The sequence below is a fragment of the Crocodylus siamensis genome, chromosome 4 (genome assembly GCF_052110815.1).
Source record: "Crocodylus siamensis isolate JL-2025a chromosome 4, ASM5211081v1, whole genome shotgun sequence".
NCBI lineage: Eukaryota > Metazoa > Chordata > Crocodylia > Crocodylidae > Crocodylus > Crocodylus siamensis.
The window spans coordinates 105,630,483-105,654,282 of record NC_143398.1 but is presented as its reverse complement, the minus strand read 5'-3'; the positions used below and the strand labels follow the sequence as shown (position 1 = coordinate 105,654,282).

At 42.9% G+C, this 23,800-nt stretch overlaps 1 protein-coding gene across 1 annotated transcript in view; it reads right to left on the bottom strand.

Moving 5' to 3' along the window:
* SVOPL (SVOP like) overlaps positions 1-23,487 on the bottom strand; it is a 34,944-nt gene extending 11,457 nt beyond the window's left edge. The window contains exons 1-10 of the mRNA XM_090041098.1: positions 23,211-23,487; positions 18,396-18,527; positions 16,378-16,469; positions 15,220-15,318; positions 13,900-13,971; positions 12,180-12,304; positions 10,125-10,188; positions 7,852-7,977; positions 4,974-5,102; positions 1,505-1,578 (exon numbers count right to left, since the gene is read on the bottom strand). Coding sequence (XP_089897224.1) covers positions 1,505-1,578; positions 4,974-5,102; positions 7,852-7,977; positions 10,125-10,188; positions 12,180-12,304; positions 13,900-13,971; positions 15,220-15,318; positions 16,378-16,469; positions 18,396-18,474 — 860 coding nt within the window. The 5' untranslated portion in view covers positions 18,475-18,527; positions 23,211-23,487. The remainder of the gene's footprint in view (positions 1-1,504; positions 1,579-4,973; positions 5,103-7,851; positions 7,978-10,124; positions 10,189-12,179; positions 12,305-13,899; positions 13,972-15,219; positions 15,319-16,377; positions 16,470-18,395; positions 18,528-23,210) is intronic.
* Positions 23,488-23,800: the final 313 nt, after the last annotated feature.

Sequence of the window (23,800 nt, the reverse complement as noted above, 5' to 3'; positions counted from 1 at the left end):
CTTGTTCTGGCCCTTTGTATAGGGGTGCACTTTGCCCATTGGATATGACCTTCTTTCATGGTTGGCCCAGAGAATAATGTGATACTCAAATGAGCACAGCAGCACTGGGCCGTGTAACATCCTTCGATGTGAGCTTTTACACAAGTCTTGCAGTTTGCAAGTGTTTGTTTAAAATGCAGAATCAAGAGCCCAATTCCTTGGAGCCATTAAAGATCCCGTGGCACTTCTTCTATGACTAGGATGGTTAACCCCAATGCCTTGCCAAATGCCAGTCTGTGAAACTGCATTCAGCTCTGCACCATTCCCTGTGCAACTGCAATTGAAGAAAATTTATCCCCACTCCCACCCCGTCTTCTTTTAAACTGGGATGTATTGCTGTACACCAGTAAATAGAGACTGTGTTCTATACCAGAGGTGTCTGGAAATCATCACAAGCACTCTTTTACCCACCTTATAACATTTGCAAACTGTTTGAGACCTACATTATAATATATGGATTGGGAGAGCAGCTGCCAAAAGTATGCACCACTATATGTTTTTGCTGAAACATTTTTTAAATGTCCATTTCTCTGCCGGGGGAGATAGGGGAGCTACAAACAGTGAATATTTTAAACCAAACCAAACCCTGGAGCTGTTACTGGCAATGTGTAGGAACATCAGTGCCTCATTCACCATTCTGTGTGGTGACTCTTAAAATCAAATTTTAACACTGTAAAGGGAAGCTCACGTAGCATCCTGGCTCTCTGTCAAAATCACGGCATTAATGATGCTGGCAGCCTCATCGCAACATTACCAAGTAATTCAGCTCGCTCCTAATCATAAGCAGGCTAAGGAGTTATATATTTCTTTTCCCTGGCAGTTGAAGAAGCATGTTTCAGAATTTAAAACTATTCAACAAGCTGTATGCTGAATGCAGAGAGAATAAATACTAAGAACACAGAAGATGTGAAGGTTCCCTAGCACGTAGCACAATTTATATACATGGCAAGCAGGAAGGAAAGGGGAAAAAAACATATTACACAAAAATTATGAAAAAATTCAAGGATTGACAAAGCAAGATTCTGGACATGGAGCTCCCCCCACACATATTATCAGTGTGTTACAATTCTACAGTGGCGCCATAAAATATATATTTATGTGCATGAGGGCTACTTATGAGACTTCGTATCAAATTCATTTTCTATTGATTTTAATTTTCCCAAGACAATGAAGTTGGCTAATACCTACATAGCTAATATACGACCAATTACATTCTGTTTGAAACCTATTTCACTGGTTCTTTGGCCATGCTACAGAGGCAGCTGGTGCAGCACTGTGAAAACCAAGTGTGTAAAAGCAAGAGTAAAACCAATTCAGACTTCTCCTATTCCAGCTACATTGAATATCACCTCAAGTCTCTTAGAGCCTCATCCACCTCTCACTAGGGTCAAGAGGCAGGTTTTAACAAGGGCTGTGTAGATGCTGAAATGAAAGAATTAACTGGTAAGAAATAAAATATGTTTACCAGATGATCCATATTTGCAAGGTGGTTCGCAAGTATTTGGGGTGCATCAGGTCTTTGAATCTACCTCTTCTTTCCTGTAAATTATTTAAGAAGCAGCAAAAGCTTAAAAAAAGGTGTTCCACAGATGGATTGTGCTTCTGATATAACAATATGGCTGCTTATACACATGCTGGTTCGTGTTGTAATTAGAACACATCAGGGCAGACTCAATTAATCAGGTCCCACAGCCACTTTTAAACACATGGAGGCTTAATACACATAAGGATAAGGTGTTTTAATCAGATCAGCTTGCTGGTAACCACTTTAATTAAAATGACCCTCCCTAAGCATGTCTATAGGCAGCCTGTATGTCTACACCATAAAACACTCTAGATCAGGCATTGACAACCTACAGCTCATGGGTGAGATTCAGCTTGCAGAGCCATTTGATCCAGCCCACAGATGTGAGGCTTTGGCAGCACTTGACAACTGGGGGTTTTCAGCAGTGGTTGTTTTCCCTAACTGGACAGGAAAAAGCACCAGCTGCAGGTGCTTTCTCTGTGCCATCCCAGGGAAAAGCGGGAGTGACTGGGTCCACAGCCCAAAAAGGTTGCCAACTGCTGTTCTAGATAATCCTAGAGGCCCTTCCCACCCTGTGGCTGCATCTACACAAGACACTGGCTGTGTAGTAGCTCATTACTATTGTACAGTAGCATCGCATGGCACAAAGTGTGATGCGACACTACTGTGCAGTAGTAACAAGCTACTGTGCAGTCAGCATCACCAAAAAGCCATTGGGGATGCTACCACACAGTAATGCTGATTACTGCACAGTCATTCAGTACTTGTGTGTAAAAGTACTAAATGATTGAGCAGTAACAACTGCACAGTCAGCATCTTGTGTAGATGCGGCCTGTTACTATGATTTTATCAGGTTTGCAGAAGCATAAGGTAGATACATAAACACACTACCACACCTCAAAGACCATGGAGACTGAAGAGAAGCCAGAAGAGAAGAACATGGAGAGGATCTGTATCTAAGTTTTTGTGGGGAGGGTGGGGAATAAAGCCACCATCCTGTGCAGCCCTGCTGCCACATGCACAGGGCTCCGCTCTCATAGAAATACTGGATGAATCACCGGCTATTTTAGAAGACGTTAGGTGAATACTCATTTGTTTCTACTTGACCTAATGCTGTCTTAATTGACACTTGCATTGTTCCTTTTGTGTAACAAGATATGAAATGACATTAAAAGACACAGAGTCATAAGTCTGAAGCTGGACATTTGCTTGTGGATTATGGTACCTACCAGGTGTCAAAATCTGACCTAACAGCTATAAAAGGGAAGATTAACAATAACAGCTATGGGATTGGTTTGTCTAGGGTGAGATTCTTGCTGACCCAAAATTGACAAGGGACAGTTAACCCTCAAAGAATCCACAGGGAGATGAATTCACATGGATATTTCAAGTTAATTTTCTTTCTTGGTTTAACATGGCTTTGTGCATAAGTTTAACAAAAGCTGTCACAAAGCCAGTAAGATTTTATGACAGAAATTCAACTAAGCTCACAAGGAAGGCCTCTCTGGTTAAATCTAATTGTTTGCCTCTACAACAGTACCACTTCACATGAAATGCCAGGACAACAATAGGGCTAGGCACAAACATTACGCAAACCAGTTTAAGTGATCAGAAACTGGTTGAAACCTGTAACAGAACAGAAGTTCAGTGCACATAAACCAGTTTCAAAATGGCCAAAACCAGTTTGAGATAAACCTAGTCGAAAGTAGTAGCAGACTTAACTGACTGAGCTCAAACCAATTTATGTAATTTCTGTCCCAGATCTAAGTGCCTATAGGGCTTGATAAAGAGCAGACGTGCCTACAAGAGACCTCAAAGAAGTGGGTGATGATTTCTGAGGACAGGCTTTGGCCACTTGGATTTGTGTCTTCCTCAACCAGACCACTATGGCAGCTCTGCTTCTGACAAGCAGGTCTGGACTGATTGTAATCAGTAAAGAGCAGGCTTCTATGTGCTCCACTCCCTCAAGTTGCTGGTTGTGACTTACACGTAGTTGTGCTGGAACTGAACCGACTTCCCTCATTTCCAATGAGTTTATGAGTACTTTTCACTCTTGATCTGCCTATGTTGCTCTGAACCATTTGGTAATTCATATAAACCCCCAAAATATGCAAAGCCATGCTAAGCTCAGGCTAACCCTGACACTGGATTGTCTTATTTGAATCTCCCGGTACAAATCTGTCAGTTCACTGACAAGAGGAAGTTGGGTATCCAACTCACAAGTGAGAGCTGAGGCTGCAAGGGGAGTAGGACATTTTTCAGCTCCCCATGTAGAAATATGTCCTCTAGAATTGCTGCTACCCTGTGGCTGCACGGGGAACCTCACAAATACCAGAGGTGATGCTGATAATCATTGATTCAGGACAACAATCTACAGGTTCCTCAGATCCAAGGTAAAGCCCAATCTTTGGAAATGTCCGGAATTATTTCCTGGAGCCATGGTCTCTCCCTGAGATGAGATACTGATTCCCCAAGTACTTCCCCACATGCAGGGGTGTGCACTTGCAGAGGGGAAAAAAATAGTGGCACAAACTTGTGCCATTACTTTTTGCCACTATATACACCCCTGCACATGCAGTTTGGTGTGGGGCAAATTGTCCTTCTTTGGGGAAACTCCTGTTTCCCCACTCCTCCCAGCTCCCATCACACTGGAGGAGCTGAGAGACACCTAAAGGAAGGGAGACACTCTGGTCAGCAGCCAAAGCATCTCCCTAAAGGGCTAAGCCTTCATGTGTGCTTGTGCATATTCCTGAAGCATGTACCATGCTGCTTTTTTGGCAGTTTTTTTGATACCTGGAGCTCCTGGTATTAAATGTTGATGCCGCGCTGCAAATTGCATGTGCCCGTTTGCAGTTTGAGGTGCCGCAAACCGCAGGTGAGCACTTGTCTGGATGCACCCTCTGCATTCACTTAAACACTACATTTTTGCAGGAAGGTATTGGTTATTTCTGTACCCTAGAAAGTCCCTTTGAGGAAAACAGCCTCTTAAAAAACCACTCTTCAAGGAGAGGGTAGTTGTGAGATCCCTGCTTTCAGATCTGTCAGCCTGTAGGAAAAGTCTTGGGATGTCAATGGGTAAACTCAAGAGTGCTCTCTCCTGAATGCTTTTTTTTTTTTCATGGACACAATAGCAAACTGTTTCCCAACACTCTGTTAATTTGAATGAAGAAGGTGACTGTAAAAAATAAGTCCTTTCAAGTAAAGTAGCCTAGATTATCACCTCCAACAGAAACACTGTCTTCCGCCTCATACTATTCAATACTCCACTGGAATGAAACCCAAAACAGCAGAAAAGCTCAGAATAAAAGCAGAAGTTTAGCAATCTAGACCTGTCCCCTAAAATCTGGATAATTCTATCTCCTTGGCCCCATCTAACCAACAACATAATAGGAGATGTTTTATCTCTTACATTAACAGACTCCACCAAGATCCCTTCAGGCATTACTGAGCGGTTAATCCTGGCAATCCGCTGTAATGTTTCAATGGCCGCTTTGTTATTTCCAGTGGATACGTTGAACCGGGCAGATTCTGGAATGAACTGCAAATACAGGCTGGTTAGGAAGAGGTTTTATATGTTTCATATCTTGAACCTATGGGAAGTAAACTCAGCCCACTAGGGACTGGATTTTCCTTTTTCTTTTCTTTCAGTAATTGAAGATCTACAGCACTGGTTCTCAAACTTTTTGAACTCGGGGCACCCCTCACTGGACTTGAGGCACCCCTCTATAACTTGAATTATGTGTCATTTCATTTCAAAAACTAATTTATATATTACAGTTCTTACCTCTCTGAATAGGAGCTGGGCAGTAGGGGTGGGGCATCATCCAGGTACCCTGGCTTTTCGGTTTGTCTCATTACACTTCACTTATCTCCTCACACCTTGTTGCTGCGTTTTTGGTTGTAACCATGTTGGTCTAAGGACATAGGCAGGCAAGGTTCTTTGGGTAGATGTGATATCTTTTATTAGACCAACTAAGAAGTTGGAAAGAAGTTCTTTGCAAGCTTTCAGGTGCAATCAGAGACTCTCTATGCCTGTAGAAGGATGATTGTCCTTGAAACCTTGCAAATAACTTTTTTCCAACTACTCAGTTGGTCTAGTAAAAGATATCTCATCTACCCAAAGAACCTTGCCTGCCTCACACCTTGTGGCACCCTTCAAAGGCTCTAGCAGCACCCCAAATAGCCCGCCACCCTGGTTGAGATCAATACTGAGCAACAAGGTTCAGTTTTCCACTTTGCTGAGAATGTACATTTGTTAACATCAAGCTAGATGCTAAGTGGTTATAAATACATGTGGCAAAGTCAAGGGTTTTTATTTGTGATATCTTTTATTGAACCAACCATACAGTTGGCAGAAGAAGTTGACAAGGTTCTGGATATAAAGCACTCTTCTCCTACAGCAAAACATTACAGTAGGATACTATAATAGGTATAGCATCATTCAGGGAAGCAATACTGATCTACTCAAACTGAGAACTTGGCCCAGTACATTAATAGGGCTATGTAAGGACTTTGGATAGAAATAATTCCTTGTACATCTGCAAAGTGTTCTCGCAGAATGGAGAGAGAAAGCGAGCACCAATCCACAACTAGTCTAGGGCATTCAATAAACAAAAAGAAAAGACATATTTTAAAACCAGACAAAATGCTTATATAATAGTATTAATGAAAAATGTAACTTGATTCTAACATTTTAAGATGGGAACTAAAACCTTTTTTTGGTATCTTTTATTGGATCAACTGTATAGTGGGGAGAGATTTTGCACAAGCTTGTGCATATGAAGTGCTTTTCTCCAGATCTGAAAAAGAGGCAGATACAGAGGAAATGGTCTGTTTTTAACTCCGTGTAACTGAGCACAGTGGAACCCAAATCTTTGTTGTCTTTGTTAAGTTCAGCCTGTATCTGCTTCTTTCTCGTATTTGAAGATGGGTACTTAGTGCCCAAAAGCTTGTCCAACATCTCTTCCAACTATTCAGTTGGTCCAATAAAAGATATGACAAAACACCCTTACCTTTTGTACATTTCTTGAACCATCATAGCTACAACAATACTTCAACCTCATTACATTTTTAACATGGGACTATTAACAAGCCACTACCATCTTCACAGAAATTTCTCAAGCTTCAAATAGATTCTGCACTAAAATCATGGAACAGGCAAAACTAGGAGGCATTGGTTTCACCCCTCAAATGCACCACAAAATAGGTATATTATTGGAATAAAGAGCAAAATTGGGTAGACATTCAAAAAACATTTTTTGAACTTTTTAAAGAATGTAATTCACTGTGCTTCTGCCTCTTTTATGGTATTACCACTAAAAAAACCCATGGTGTCTAGCTTGAATTACACAATTTTCAGTTAAATTTCAAAGACCCACGGTATTTACAAAAATTATGATTTATATTTGAATGAATACATAGTCATCTCAGATGTACATATATACTCATTTGATCAGGAACCTGAATTTTAAATTCCTTCTTATTTATTTAACCAATCAAAGAGCATCAGTACCACTCAAATAATGGTATAAATACAGAACTGTTCACGAACAGCCATAGACATCAAATGTTCCCCTGATTGAGACATACCATTTTATATAGTTAAATAATGAATATGATGCGACTTCAATCTGGCAAAAAGCTGATTTTGTTTGGTATGCTTTTTCTTGTGAATTATTCCTTCAGAAGAGAGAGATGTGAACAGGGCTCACAGCAATGGATTTTTAGTTTTCCTAGGGTTTGAACTGCAGAAAGATCTTAATTCCTGTGGATCCCTGAAAGATTCCACCCACTCTATTCTCATGTATGTGTATATATGCCCTCCCTAATTCTCATTATAAATGGTAGAAGACATTATATGAATCCAAGAGACTGGTATGTTTTGATCGTGGGATGCTGCTGTGGGGCAGAATGATGCCAGAGAAGCAGTCAATCTGCAAGAAGGTGATTCCTTGAGGGGGCAATACCTTCCTGGTGACAAATCTAGCACTGTACAAAGGACCTAGGTCTTTTCAAGCCTATCCCCATACAAGGATTTGTTTGGGTTCTGGTGGTGAGAGGGGCAAGGGTAAGGTCAAGCTAACAGGACCTTAATGCTGGCTAAGCGTACTTAGAGATTCTGGACCTATTGCCCAGAATCTCTAAGTACACTTAGCCAACATTAGAGATTAGATTAGCCAACTTCGGAGATTTTGGACCTAACAGGACCTATTAGTTGGCTGAGTGTACTTAAAGCTTCTGGACCTATTGTGTTCTTTTGGGTGAATGGCAGAAGAGTTTTTCCTTACCTTAAACACAAGGATAAGAACAACACCAGGAATAGAGGCAATTCTGATCAGCCAGCGCCAGCCTATGGTTGGGTTAACCACTGATGCCAATCCAATAATTAATAGGGAACCTGCCAACCAAAACACCTTTCAAAGAGAAAGCCATAGGTTAGGAGAAAGGAAGTAATTAGGGTGGCAGGTCTATTTCAACCTTCTGTGCTCTCTTTTAGTCTGAGCAGTCTTCTCCCACTATAGATTCATATTCTGGGAGTGATATGGCTCAAACTCTGATCTGCATGAATATAGATAACACACGGGTGGTTATTATTGCAAAATAAAGTCCCTTGATGCTGCTATTCATGAGCCTTTATACTGGCTCACTCTCAAACATTAATATAAACAAACTTTTTCTCATATGAATGTCTATAGCAGTAGACAATTCAGTCATGAACACCTGTGCAAACTGGCCAGATTTCCACTGCTGTACATTGGTCTGGCTCCATGAAAATCAATGCCAATTTACATCAAGGAAGAATCTGGCCCTATATTTGGAAGCCTATTCAGCCAAGATCGAAATAGCGACAAATAGCAAGCCAAGTTGTGAAGGCCGTACCCTGTTATTGGGTAATCTGCAAGCAAAAGTAAAGAATAGCTCTTGTTTAGAAATTTTAGGTAATCCAAAAACGACAAGAGAAACAATGATCACTCCTGTGGGTCAAGTAGAGAATCACATGATAATCATTGGCACCAAACCCATGGGCAAGGCAGAGGCCAACATTTGTCTATGTAAACTATTGGTAGAAAAATCAGAGAAATGCAGAAGCACCATGAACGCTTTACAGATAATTTCCACATGGAAAGGCCTTAAACCCATTTAATAAAATATTCACAAATAATTCAAGGAGCTCTAGTCTTACTCTGCTCCTGTTAAGCCGTAACAATTATTCCAATCCTAACCTGGAAGTATTAAACTGCACACTCCTGACTCTCAGTTCTTTGAGAATTTCCCTGTTTAAGCTCCTTTTGAACAATTTTTGATGTGTACATTAGGGCTGTGCAGAGCTTCGGGTGGTGATCCGATTCAAAGGAGATTCGGCCCAATTTGGTGGCTGATCTCGAAATCCGAATGGAATCAGGGAACCAATTAAAAGATCCGAATCGATTCAAAGCTCTCCGAATCTTTGGTTGACTCACTGCTCCTGCAGTGGCCTTGGGGCTTTGGGGGCTTGTGCAGAGCCCCTTATATGGTGCAGGGCACGGGGGGGCAGCGGAGATCACCCCCCGCCACCAGGAGCGGTGAGTCCTGGGGTTTTTTGGGTTTTAATTTTTTTCTTAAAGGGCCGGAGCTGGCCCATGCGGGGCACCTGTTTGAGGGGGGCTGGGGAAGCACAGAGGCATCAGGGGGCTTGTGCAGAGGCCCCCATGCAGGGGAAGTAAGGGGCAGCAGGGATTGCCCCCTGCCCAGCAGCAGCCTCTGAACTGGGGCTTTTTTTTTTTTTCCAAGTGCCAGGAGCTGGGGCAGCCAGTGCCGGGCTGGGAGAGTGGTGGGGAATGGGCCTGGCTGATTCAGCCGAATCAAATGGAGACAGTGATTCGAATCACCAAATTGAATCACTGTCCCCCGAATTGGCTGAACCTGAATCCGAAGCGAATATTAGTCGCTTTGCACTAATTTTATATGTACACTAAAGCCTAGTATACATAGAAGACTAGTGTGAGACCACGTCATTCATCACTTATAATCTGAGATGTGTTTAGAATTCTGGTTTTCAAATATATAAAAAGCTGGAGCATAATTAAACCACTCTGGACCAGCCCCCAGTTTAGTGCTGATAGTTCCAAACTGGGAGTCCAGTCTCCCTAGGTGTACCATGACATTGAATTTATTCTTTCTGCAATTCTTAGCTGCCGTGCATATAGTCTTATCAAGGAAACTGATTCAGCTGTTGACCCTCACTCCTGACTGACAGCCTGTCAATGTCAGCCTTCCTGAAGTAGGCAACACATGTATCAACATTGTAAGCAAAAGGTTGGATGTCAGCTATCAATCAATGTCTCAGTGCAATGTATGGAGCATCCAATTGTTAGAAAAGAAATTGCTTCTCTTCTGCACACAAATATACACTCACACCCAAATATATGTGTTTAATAATTCAGAATAAACACTGTGTACAATACATATTCAGATATTCTGGAACTCATTAAAATAGGCTGAGATTTTAGTTCCAGAATTTTTGGACACAAAATCTCCTGGGATTCTGGTCTAGGAGCTTTAGTAACATACCTAAGCTTACCTGAGATAAGGGCAACATATATCCTCTGTATTTTGTAGGCAAAAATTCAGTTTTTATGATAAGCCTGAAACATAGACACATACACACACACAAAGAGAATGACAATCTATATACAAATAAGGTGCCAGCTCAATCAATTTTAGATTTCACTGTCAGTAAACATGTAACAGTGAAGTTCCTCAATTTGCACTCAATTTACATTTCAGTGGAAATTGTGTATGTTACTAAAGCAATCATTCATTATTTAAACCATAGTGCGAAGTTTGTTTTTTACATTTGAGTAGCCTTTCAATAGCCAATAGCCATTTATATATGTCCTTAATAAAACATACACTTACTAACTATTTGAGTTGGTCTAAGAAAGGATATGAGATTTACCAAAGAACTTTGTCTGTAAACTTACTAATGCACTCATTAATATGCAATGTAAAGCATTGGTCCCATTTTTTTCTAGATTGCATAATTTTGGGGGGAATTGTTATATAAACCTCTGGTCAGATTGGCAAGGTTCAATGAAATTGTGAAGTATTACCTTCAAGACAACATGGGAATTTTCCTTTATTTCCTGTTCATTCCTCCCCCATTTAAGAGGCCTCTTGCTGATTGTCTCCCTGTTGAGTTCCCTTTCCTCCACCTTGACTGTATATAGGGATCAGTATGTGGGAAACCAAGTGTAATGCTATGTGATACATTATAATATTTTCTCACATAATATAACATGTCCCTTCCTCTTCCTTCCTCTTCCCCCCACTTCCCCTCCCTCCCAACCAAAAGTCTTTTATTTTTGTGGAAGGCAGAATGTAGAAAAAAACTTTTTTTTCAAAGTCATGGCCAACTGCCTGACAACTGGGAACACAGAGTGTCCAGGAAGTGTGGCACTAGGAAGTTCTTGGTGCCAGCTGCTTCATTCAGATTGCCTCTTGGCTTGCCACACTTCCTGGATACTCTATGTTTCTAGTCAGCTTACTCTGTATCACATAAAGTTAGGCCCTAGACACATTCAAGGGCAGTAGCAAAATGTTTAGTTCTACACTATAAGCAGTTCTCTATATAAGTTCCTATAAATAAAGTGTCGTTTCTGCATCACTAGCCTCATCAAGATACTATTGCAGCTCACTTGATGCCTCAGTCCAAGCTATGGCATGTAGTGTCTCCAGGCAGGCTTCTTTTCCAACCCCACCCCTACCCCTTTCACCACGAGCTTTCCCACTTAAGACATGCACTCCACTGTTGAAGGGCTGACTTTGGAGAAAAAGATGTGTGTTATATCTGAGAAAAGATGGTAATCTGGACATAAGTCTAGAAGATCTAATGGTTCCTCAGACCTATGAAATTTTATCCTGAACGAGTCACAGGCTACCATGGTCTGACCTCTTACCCTACAGAACAATATACAGGTTTCTCTTGCCATCCACAGGTTTGCCAACCACGGTTTTGAGTATCCATGCTTAATAGTCTATATACCATTTTGGCTACCACGGTATACAGTTTTGAGTAACCATGATTTTCTGTGGTTGCACATCAGCCTGCCACCTGCTGTTTTTCCCATAAGCCTTTTGTCTTGCCAACCATGGTTTTGCCAAACATGGAAACTTCCAGGAACCTAACCCCAGTGGTTGACAAGGGAAACCTGTACTTTAAAAGAGTTATGCTATTTTTAACAGACTAACAAAGTCATTTCAAAGTAATTCATAGTCTGGATACTATGAGTTAACATCTCTTACAGATTGTTTCTCCTTTGAGTTTCATGATAGTGAAATTAATTTGCTTATCAGTCACACCAATTGGAAAATTTCAATAAGATAAGCATTTTGACCCCCCAATTTTTTTTTTGCTGCTTTCCTCACCACCTATCCCTTCTCCTGCCCTCCCCATCCCTACACATACAAACATGCACACAATTTCAAAACAGATTATCTACTTAATAAATGACACTTAACCAGTCAAGTAAGACATAGGTAGCATTCAGACAACCTTTTCCTCATATCAGGTGTTCTTGATTTTTATATACTTATTGCTGCCACGAGTGCCATAATACTTGAAGTACAACTTTACCCTTGTGCATGGCCTGACACGCCACATCCCACCATGGCCCGGAGGAAAACAAACCAGATGTAGGATGGAGAAAATGATGTCAGCAAGGAGAAATAGGCCCCCCACAGGAAAGAGATCAGCAGAATCTGAAAGGGAGAGGTCAGAATGGAAAAAAAATTAAGCTCCAATTCAGGATATCGTCCTGTTCAAGAGAGCACTTTAAGCAGGTGCTTGTTAGTAAAGCAGAAATCAGCTGACCCCATTCAAATGTTCCAAGTGCAGGTGTCTGGGAGTCTGCTGAAATGAACAGCGGTGGGCAAACACTTCTGCTTGGTGAGCACCACCTCCAGTTGAGCTGGCACAAAAAGTTCCATAGTCTCATTCTGCCAAGCTGGCTTCTTAAAGCACCTGATCCAAAGCCAGCCGATGTCTCAATGGGTCTGCACCAGTAGGGGCCAGCCTTTTTTTGGCAGATGTGTCACAAATTACCTGCGCACCCTTCCCAAGTGCCACTCTGATCCCCTTCCCCTGCCCTATCTGCTGCTCTCCCTTCTGCTCCCACACCTGTGCCCAGCCTAATAGTCTCCTCTGCTTTCTGCGTCCTGACCAATACATCTGCTGATATGCTGCATCTTCCCTCCCCAGACTGGCACGTACAACTTTTGGCATGTGTCATGGGTTGGCAGCCTTGGTCTATACCATAGTTCCAGCATGTCTCCTGGCAGAGATGCTTCCAAACAGACCCAACTCAACTCTTCCTGTCCACCAATTTCAAACCTGGAAAGGCATCCATCAGAAGTAGCCCCCTAAGGCAGGACCGGGCAATTATTTCGGGTGGAGGGCCACTTACTGAGTTCTGGCAAGCCACTGAGGGCAGCATGACAGGGAGCCAGGGGCAGATAAATACTAATTTTCTAAATTTTTAGGGGCCCCGTGGACCGGATAGAATGGCCTGGCGGGCTGCATCTGGCCCGCGAGCCGCATTTTGCCCACTCCTGCCCTAAGGCTACTTGGAGATCTCGGTCTCTGGAGTGCTTGTAAGCGACCATTGGGTTAACTTGGAGTGGCCTTACAAGCACATTTCTAGGTTTGGAACAGGAATGGGTGGGCAGGGCATGCTCAGGAGTGTCTCTGACTGGGCATACAGCTACCACAGTGCAAACTCATGCTACAAATCTTTGGGTTTTAGAGCAAGCTGAAGGGGAGACAGAAAGGGCCAAAGATCCACAGCTTTGCATCCAACTGATATTAATGTTACCTTGTTCATTTTTAAATGCTTCAGCCTCCCACTACTCAACTACAGTCTAGATTCTCTGTCACCGGTGTCTACGTTCATGGAGCCTGGTTTCCCATCTTGAAAGGGACCAGTCTCCTGGAAACATGTCTAATACTGGAAATACATGGGGTACAGAAGTAGGGTAGTAACTTCTTAATAATTTGCAAATCCTCTATTGGTGCTCACCATGTTCTATGTTTTTGGAGGCATAACTAGGGGCCCATGTTTGAAAAATCTCCCCAGATTGCATTCCAGTCCTGCCTGTGAGTCACTTTGTGTCCTTGGGCAAGGGTATGCAGAAATAACAACAGGGACATTGCGAGGATTGTTTGGGTTATGCCTGTAAAGAGTATGGCACATCTCAGGAATCACATAAAAGCCAATCTTATAGTTACAGTTTTTCTGTGAGATTGGCTTGAACACTTAACAGCAAGTAAAATGGAAAGTTTGAGAACACTCACTCACCTTCCAGCGACCGTACCTGTCAGCCAGCAATCCAAGGAGTATACTGAATATCATATAGCCAAAAAACACCATCTGTGAGGCAGCAAAACAATGCATAGATAATTAGCTGGGGGTTCCCATACCTCAAACTTATTTGCTGCACTGCTCTTAAATTTGTGGTTGCTTCTGAAATAGAGGCACTAACAAAAGTGACCTGAGTGAGACACAAAGTCAGCATGCACAGTTTTTATCAGGTGCCTTCATCCAAACTGGCAGCCTCCCTATTTCAGTCCTGATCCTCCTGATGAATGATACCAAGCCTTTGGAAAGAAGATGGCTTGGGATGGAGTAACTGGACTCAGAAGATCTGGTTTCTAACCTTAGCTCTGTCACAAGTTTTCACTGTGACCCAGGGCAAGTCACTCATTTTTTTCTGGTGAGTAATAACAATTCCTTCCCTCAAAGGGCTGCTAGGGGACAGAGAATGCATTTGCACTGTGCAGTGCAGTGCTGTGTAGAAACACACAAGCTAGCTTGGGTACAGAAGCAACATAGTCACACTAGCATGGCGTTTTGCCCAGGATAATATATTCCACTTCTCAGCAGGGCTAGTAAACCCCTGATGGACCACTGCAGGTCACCAGCACTTCTGGTACCCGAGCTGGCTCATTTAGAGCTAGCTGAGGTGTCTCTGCTCAACCCTGCATTGTATTATGAAGACCTGCCATGAATTCATTAATGTCTATGGCATATTCAGAGAATGCAAAGATGAGCCTTCAAAGCATCTATAAGTAAATATATAAAAACTGGGTGCTGGTTTTCTATCTAGGTGCTTATATGTAAGGGTCTAACCAACTCAAGGAGGCAGGCCGCTGATTTCATGGGCAGATCGCAGGGCTGACTGCCATTTTTGAGGGCTTATCATAGTGCCCTCCCCCATGCCTCTGACTGGCCAAGAGGCCCCAGTGGCGCTGCCTGCCTGTGTGCCAGCAGCCCCCTGCCCTCCTCTCTTTCCCCTGGTGGGCTGTGTGGCTGGGAGGACTGCTGGCTCCCACTGAGGAGCCAGCATTTTGTTTTTAGTAAGTTATTTTTGTTCGTTTGGGGTTCTTGGTTGTTGGGGGAGGGGTTCTATGGATTTCTCAGAGATTGCCCAATTTTGCAATTTCCGCAAAATCCATGCAGTTGCACTTTGAGTAGGTCTCTACTTATATGGCCCTCACTCCCATTGCAGCTGAGCTGTCCCTGCTCTTGTAAAGGGTGCAATAAAACTAAACCAACAACCATACCCCAACAATGGTAACAAAGACGACAGGCTAAAGGGGGATGATGTGAGCCACTCACCGTTGTTACTAAAGCCACCTGCCAGTTTTGAAGCTGCCACTCACAGCGGATGAGTGGAGAAACAACAGCTATTAGCATGATCTCCATGGCTTCAGCCACCTTCAGGAACAAATATACACGTTAAGCAACCTCAGCAAAAGAGCAATGTTTCTTATGTGTTGGGTGAGAAAGTCCAGTCAGGCTAGGGCTGGAACCCAGGTGCTCTGGTATGTCAAGGCCATTCATTTGGATAACTGGACAATCTGGAAAATCATTCAGGGAGAATGGAGGTAATGGGGGACCAGCATCTCCTTCTCCCTCCCCGAAAACAGAGTATGTCAAAGCCTCTCTGCAGTATGCCTGATCTCCACTGATATAATGACTGGGAGTTATAGGTCCTCCCTGCAGGAGTACAAAAGCTGCCACTGATGTCCTGGACTCTCATAGAATCACAGAATCACTTACAAAGCAAGGAAGGCCAAGTGTGCAGGACCCAATCTTTATTGTCTTGCCTGAGAATCTCAGAAAAATGTAGCATCACAAGGAAGTCTTCTCACCTAATATCTCATCTCTGGGTGGAGACTGAAAGACTCCTCCCCTGAAGAAGAGGCTCTGACCAAGTGGATTCAACATGGACAATGACAACCATTCCTGTCCTTCAGACACTTTGAAAAGCAGATCACCTTGCTTAGGGCCACTTATGCACTTTGGATCCTAACCCTATTTACACATTTTTGAAAGACTAGGCCACCCAGTACAATGATACTTCACTTATTTAACATGCACAATCCTGTCCCCCTCTCACAGCTGGCCTCAGCAGCAGAGACAAGAATGTGCTGTTTACTCATAGCCAATGAAGCCATTCCTTCAGCTCAAATGATAGCGCCTTGTGCTAACAACAGCATTTGGTACTGTCTCACTCCATATCCTTTGGATCTAATGCTAGATGATAAGGGGTACTTGTATGTTTATTTGCACTGTTTTCTAAACAATGAACAACCAGCAAGAAAGTGAATCAGAATAAATGCTGGCTCCATTTACACCCCTTGAGCCCATTAACTCAATGGAGAGTGAGATCTGAATCCATGCCACACACCCCATGGTTTCCATTCCACAACAGCAGGCAGGATACTGAAAACAGGACAGTTAGGATCAAGTTAATAGATGGTAAAAACCTACGCCAGTGCTGCCCATAATCAGGAAAAGTGCTATATGAAACCTCCCAAACCCGATGGTTTCCACAGCTTCTTCCACCGTAAATGTCTTCTGCTCTAAACATTGGACACAGAAAGAGAGAGAGAGAGTTAGCAGTGAGATCAGGCCTCAGTAGGTTTTTGCAGAACAGAGTACCTGCTTGCTCTTGAGGAGCTATGTCACGTCAGGAGAGGGTCAGAAATGCTGCCTACTACAGGCATACCTCATCAAATAAGCAGTGCAAGGAATTAGGGCACAGAGGTCATGGTGACTGGATATTTCATGGATTAGATAAACTGTAGAGCTAAGCAGCGAGAACAAAGAATGTACAATGGAAGGAAAAGCACTTTAATGCCCACGGCCTTCATACGTTGGTTTTAGCTACTGTATGGGTGCATCTACACTAGATGGTACATTGCCATAGCAATGAGCTAGTGATGTAGGTCATTGTTATGGGGATGTAGCATCAGCAGGCTTGAACCATGATGCTGTTGCTACTGCGCAGTAGCAATGAGTAGGGTCAGAGATGACCCATGCAGCACCAGGACTGAGCAGTACCGGTTGTTACTGTGCCATCGTTTAGCACTGGCTTTAGTTAAAGCATGTACTAAATGACTGTGCAATAACAACTGTGCAGTCGGGGACATGTGTAGACACCCTATGTATAGCAGCACTTAAAGGAGAATTGCCCAGCGATTAAGACACTAGCTTGGGATACAGCCAACCTAGCTACCATTCAAACTTTCCAACAAATTTCCTGTATGACCTTGAGGAAAGTCACCTAAGGCCAGATTTGGGGGCCTAAAGTGGGGGTTTAGGCAGACTTCAAGCAACTACATTTGCAATCCTGAAACCCCCTACTCAGCTGTTCTTTGAAGCTGGAGACACCTAAACTCCAGAGACAGGGATGAGCAGTTCAGCACATATCTGGTTGGCCTCCAGAAACAAGGCATTGCTCCATGGAAAACCTAGAAAGATGAATCTGGTATGCATTCTCAGAGCATGCTGAACCCTTGCAGACAGGACTGGGCTCCCCACAAAATGTAATGGCAGACAGCACTGCTTTCTTTTGAAGTGAGCTGAAGGAGGAAGTGGTGGAGGTGGCCTCTCTCATGTGAAATCCTAAAGGTTAGAAGGGTGTAGGTTGTAGCCATGTTGGTGTAAGGACACAGGCAGAACAGGGTCTTTGGGTGAATCTGATATCTTTTATTAGACCAACTTAAATAATCGGGGAATAAATTTTAGCAAGCTTTTGGGTTTAAAAACCCTTCATAAGGCTGAGGAAGTCTCTGCAGTTGGTGTGTGCTCTTCCTGGATGGAATGAATACCTATTTAAGTCGGTCTAATAAAAGATATCACATTCACCCAAAGAACCTTGTCTGCCTAGAGGTTAGAAGATCATCTGCTTAGAAGTAGGAGGCCAGGGTTTAACTCCTTCCTCTCTTGGAAGGGGTCACCCCAGGTTGCTGACTTCCAATGAGAGTGCCTCTGGGTGCCAAGCTAGAATTTATTCTGGGTTGAGTCAGTCCTATAGATGGGATAAATGAATTTAAAATTCACTGGACTGACAGAGAGGGAGAGAGGGAGTGCAAAAGGTAACCTATGACACTATAGCCTAGCTGTCATGGCACTCACCCAAGAGCGAGAAGACCTGGATTCCTAAGGGCCTTCATGCTAGCTTTGCTTCCTCATCTTCAGCATGAACATGGCACAGCTCAACAGTGGGCCCTAACTCTGCTTGTAGGAATTGCTTTAAACACAAAGCCTGTTAGAAAGGACTAATACTTGCCTGAAAGCCCTATTAGGATAAAAAAAATCATTTGTTTAGTAGCTGTAACTGATTAGCCTCCCACATGAGGCAACTAGTGGGCTGGGTAATTCTTGCTCACCAAGTATACAGGGTCTGTAAGGGTGGACTGCAGGAAGCCAGCCTGACTCTCAACGTAACCCTCCCTACTGAGATGTGAAGACGTCTATCCATAGGCCAGGTCACATGAACCAACCTTTTTTGGGTTCTTGCCTCTCTGTGCCCATTTCCTCCAGTCCAATGTTACTTGTTGATTCTTTTGGTGCTTCGGCCATCTTCAAACCTCCGTGGTTTCCAGAATGTGACGAGAGAGAAGGCTCTGATCACGCTGCAAAGAAATCACAAAACTGTGTTAGTAACAGGTCACAAAGCTGTTTCCAGTGCAAAGCTGGTGTTACTGAGGGCAGTTTCACCATGTTAATTTTGGACAGCACTTACAGGAAGTGTCAAGGGTTTTGGGTTTCTTTTAATGCTACTTGCTGTGTGACTAAACAACTTCGGGGTGATGTCACAGGACACTTAATACAACTTGTAGAGGCCAGTAATCTACTCATATACCTCATTGTTTTATTAAGGGAAGTCCAATGAATAACTTCAAGCTTCAGGATTATAGCAGAGGACCTATGATCAGGACTCCTGTAGTCTTCTCCTGGATTGATCACTCACTCTATTTGACCTTAGCTATTTTGGGTCCAGTTTAGCTTACTCTGGGCACCTCAGGTTAATTGGCAAAGAGCGTTGAGATTCTCTAACGCAGGGACACTGATAATCTTGTCCATGTCTTTTTTCTCTTTTCTTTAACTGTCTGCCTTGAGGCCGTCTTTCTTGCAATCACAAATAATGCACCATCATATGTTCTGTGCTTTCTGTCTTTATCTACGTTAACTAATGTACCATAGTTTTCTTTCGTTTGAACTGGAATGTGTTTGTCACAGTTCACCTAGGAACACATGTATTGTTTCAGTTCTTGGTTAACACTGGCAGCTCATGGTCTCTGGTCTAATTACACTCCTATTTGATGTTAAGTCTCTGCCTTTTGGGCTGCATATTCAGGTTCCTTCAAGGAAAGGAGCAATGAGGTAAGGAAGTGGTTGAGTTCATGAGTACTGATGTCCTTCTTTCTTACGGTTGCACTAGGCTGCTCTGCAGCTGCTGTGGAGTGGAGTGCCGCTGGGCCTGTTCACAATGCGTTAGCTAGGAGTGATCATAGTCTTTTGTATTCCCAAAATGACTTGTTTATCCTGCAGGCCACCCCAGGTGATGACTCTGCAAATAAGGTTACTAGACACGGACAGGCAGAGAGAGAGAGAGTATGGAAATAAAAATTCTCAACATTATTGCACATACTACTGGCACACCTCTGTCCCACATGATTTTGTATTTCCAGACATTAAATCCCAATCCTAGCAGGGGCCAGTTTCTCAATGCTGAGAACCTGCATTCAGGATGCAGGGAAGAGAATGATGCTGGTCTTATGGTAGACGCCTTTGAGACGAAATTCCTTTCTGCTTTTCTTGTGTCTTTGGAGACCCAAATTATGTTTCATTTTAGAAGCTAGTAGTATTGATGCAACACGCCAAGTTGATAAGGAGGATCCTCCCTTCATCTATACAAAGGAGGGTCAATATTGCCCCCTGCAGTGACCAGCACCTTCAGCATGATCTGGAAGGACAGCCTCTCAGGGTGAAGATAGCAACTCAGGTTGGGATTTTCCAAGTAGCCTAAGAGCATTAGACTTTCAAAACATCCCTGTGTCTGTAAAAATGGAACTGTACTTACACTGCAGGACTGCTGTAAGGCTTACTTACCATTTGTTAAGCTATTTGAGGAGGTAAAGAGCTCTATAATTGCTAATTATTATTCTAACGTGCATTGAAATTTAGCCCAGCAGGTAGGAACATCCTGCCTGCGTATCAAAAGAGATTGCCCAGCTGTGTTCTTAAGCAGACTTTCTAAGCCCTTGGCGAACAACACAGCCAGTGTACTCTCTATGCAACCTAACCCCTCATTATGAAAGCAGCAAAACACAGTGTTATTGGTGTCACTCCTCAGTGAAAATAAGATCAGAAGGCTCTTTTACAAAGATCCCCCAAAGCCAGATTCATCCCTCATCTCACATTCAACCATCAGGGGCAGGATAGACACAGGCTGTGCTGCCATTACGGCTGACAGAGCAATTGCTTTTTACCCCAAACACCCCAACCCTTTTTCCCCCCTCCCCTGGACACTCCAAGACCAGCCACAGCCTGTTCTGCTAGTCGGGGAGATGAACTTAAAGGATGTCATTAACACTGCAAGGCTATAACTTCACCTGCATTTGCAACTTGGTCCAACTTTTATTGACTTCACTGGAAGTCTCCACTTCTTCTTTGGGAGTTGAGCCTGAGAGGGCGATACTAGGGAAGTCAATTAGTTGCCCATTCACCCTCTGACACACAGAAGCAACCTACCCTTCCCATCCCAAGAAGACTATGGCAGAAAAGACACAACAGAGGAGAGAAATGTTAGCAGTGAGCTGAGCACTGCAAAGGAAAATGCAGGGAGGCAGATAAGGCAAATCAGAAAAGAAAATGGTCTGAAGAGTGATATCATCACCACAATGATATGTGAGAAGCAAGGGGTTTTTTTGGCCGATAGCTTTTATTATTTCATTTTATAGTTAAGAGACATGTTAGCACTAATATCTTTCCTAACTACAGGATAACCCAATAAGAGATAACACTGAAAATACGTTTCTTTCTGAAAAGAGTGAGACAGAGTTTGGACAGAAAAAACAAACTACAACATTTTCTAGAGATGCAAAATTTAAGATCAATTAGGTAAAAGGCAAAGCAAACACTGAAAGAAACCAGACTTACAGTATTCATCCTGAATACATTCAAAATTAGGTCAGCCCTGAATATGAAGATAAGTGGATACTTAGTTTTAAGGAATGATAACTGGCTAACAGATGCCTTAAAAAATAGCTAATCTGTTGTTCTAGATTAGGGGTCAGCAGCTATTTAAAACAATGGTGCTTGCAACCCAACTGCCACCACCTGCTGCCGATCCCCCCGCTACAGGTCCTCGGCTGCTCTGATCCTCTCCCTGCTCTGTGTCCACCTCTGCTTGCCAGGTACCACCAGAAACCATGGCAACAACCAGCAGGGACTGGTGGCACGGGCACAGAGGAGGAGGTTTTAAGTGGCTGCTATAACATGTCCCCTTTAAATCATTGCATCGACATAGCCCTTTAAATCACTACTTTAAATCACATGGCTCTTTCAAATCAGCACCTCCTCACACCAAGCCAGATGGTCACAGGCTAGAACTGGCTTACAGGCCACAGGCTGCTGGCCCCTGTTTTGAATCCAGCAGATCAATGGGATGCTTATCCTTACACAGCTTATTACCATCTATAAACACCTTCCTCTGAGATACTTCCAACCATCCATAGCATATACTGCTCCTGCTTGTAACACCTATTCATCATTATAAACCACATATAAAAGAAAGCAATGTGATGCATGACGAAAAATAACTATCCAGAACACAGTGCCTCGCAACTGCCTGAAATATCTTGTTCACAACAATAAAGAGTAAATGTATGTCTTGTTCAGTTCCTTTTTCCTAAATCGCTCTGTATAGACTTTCTGCCCAAAGTGCCACACAGCTGTTGCGCACCATTAAACAGCCCCCACAAAAAGAAGGTAGCTTTGCAGATATGAATGAAGCCATTCTGCTCTGTGTTTGGGGTTGCAGCTAAGCAAAAGAAAATAATAAGCTAGGGAAGAGGAAAAAAGAAATGGAAGGTATTATGGCATATTTAGCTTGTGAGATAATAGGGGTCTGAAAAAAACCCTGTAGAAGGGAAATCTCTTCTTGACTTCCACAAAGACCGGACTGAGTCTGAGGCAGTATTTTAGTATACTATTTCCAACAGGAAGGTAGCACGACATGACAGTTTGGCAAATCAGTGTATTTGAGGCTATGCCTACACTTCAGGTTGAAGCTATGCCCGCAGCTTGGATAGAGATACTTAAGCTCACTGCTTAGTGGTATAGCGATAGTGGCATGGTCTCTAGCTGCCAAACACCCAATCTCCCAGATATAAGGCTAATATGGGTAGGAAAACACAAGATGTAATTACATTTCTGGATTACACACTAGACAGTCAGTCTCCACTTCTCCCACACTGACTGGATGCTTACCTGTCAGCACCCTGACAGACCTTTCTCACTGCGGTGTTGATGGTCTGGCAACACAGTGATCCACCTCACAGCTATAAAGGGGCATGCCGCACGAAGGAAAGTGCAGGTGATGAGTGATGAGAGTACCCGCTCTCCGTTCCACATACACCCCCTTTTCAACTTCTTTCCAACAGGGATCTCGGGCTGCACATTTCATGACAGACACTACCTCCCAGAAACACTTATGGTATTATATGCCCTACAATAGTGGCTGTATCTAAATACAAAAAGTAAAACCAGGGGAAATTTTCACCTATATGTGGAAACTTCTAACAAGCCTTCTACTGGGTACTGCTAAAAGTGTAGCTTGCATGCCCCAAATAGCAGCAAACTTGTCACCCTGGTACATCTGTTAGGGTCCACTGTACTTTGTTGGGATGTTGCAAAAAATAGTTGTTTGGTGTTCCTAGGGCATTTTGAAAATATGAGGTGCTGCATAAGTGAAACATTAACTAGCAACAACAACAACAATAATAATGATGATATGCTTTATCTGAAGGGACCAGCCTGAGGGATAAATTTAGTGAGACTGGTACAGAAATAAGAAAGAAAGGTTAAATGACCCACAATGGGATTAGTGGACAGATTCCTAAGCAGACAGCAATGGAGATCAAGTAGAAGGAATAGGAAATGGAGCAGTATTCATCAAACCTACTGCCAATATAGGCTCTGTTACAGGAAAATAACACAACCCTCTGTTCATCATGTTCACACATTCAAAACCATGCCATCCCTAAAACAAAGCTCATTTTCAGGGTTTTCTTTGAGTGAAACTTTCTTACCTTAGTAAGAATAGTGCAAATCTGGGAAATTGTTGCTTTCTCTCTTTTTGTATATTTTTAAAATTCTGCTATTTTCCTCTTATTGCAGTCACTGCATTGCTGCTTTTGGGTCCAGCTTCTATAAATCAGCTTTCTTCATAGGCAGAAGGACATGCACCTCTCTTTCAACCTTTCAAGTCCAGCTTGTCTGAATATTAAACAAAGGTTTTTCAAGGTGTTTCCTCCGCCTTCCGAGGTGGATGACTGTGCTCTCTATATCTTAAAAGGTCAATTTCCCTTTAACCCTCTGCCTACAGGATATATATTTTAAAGGAGGACTTTCCACCAAAATATGCAGGTTGCTAACCCTGAGTTTCACCTCCTCTACAACAAAACCTCACCTGTCCCCTCTTAAAAGGGCAACACCACTTCAAACTCTTGACAGAATGACAAGCTTTGTAAAAGGAGCCAGGCCTTAACATAATGATAGTGTGTGCATGATTTCAGCCAGCTCACCAGAGTGTGTAAGACCCATTCATGTATACTTCCAGTTTAATAGAAGCACTGTGCCCTTCAATCTGAATTTATAACTTAACAGGTAGGGGAGGGCT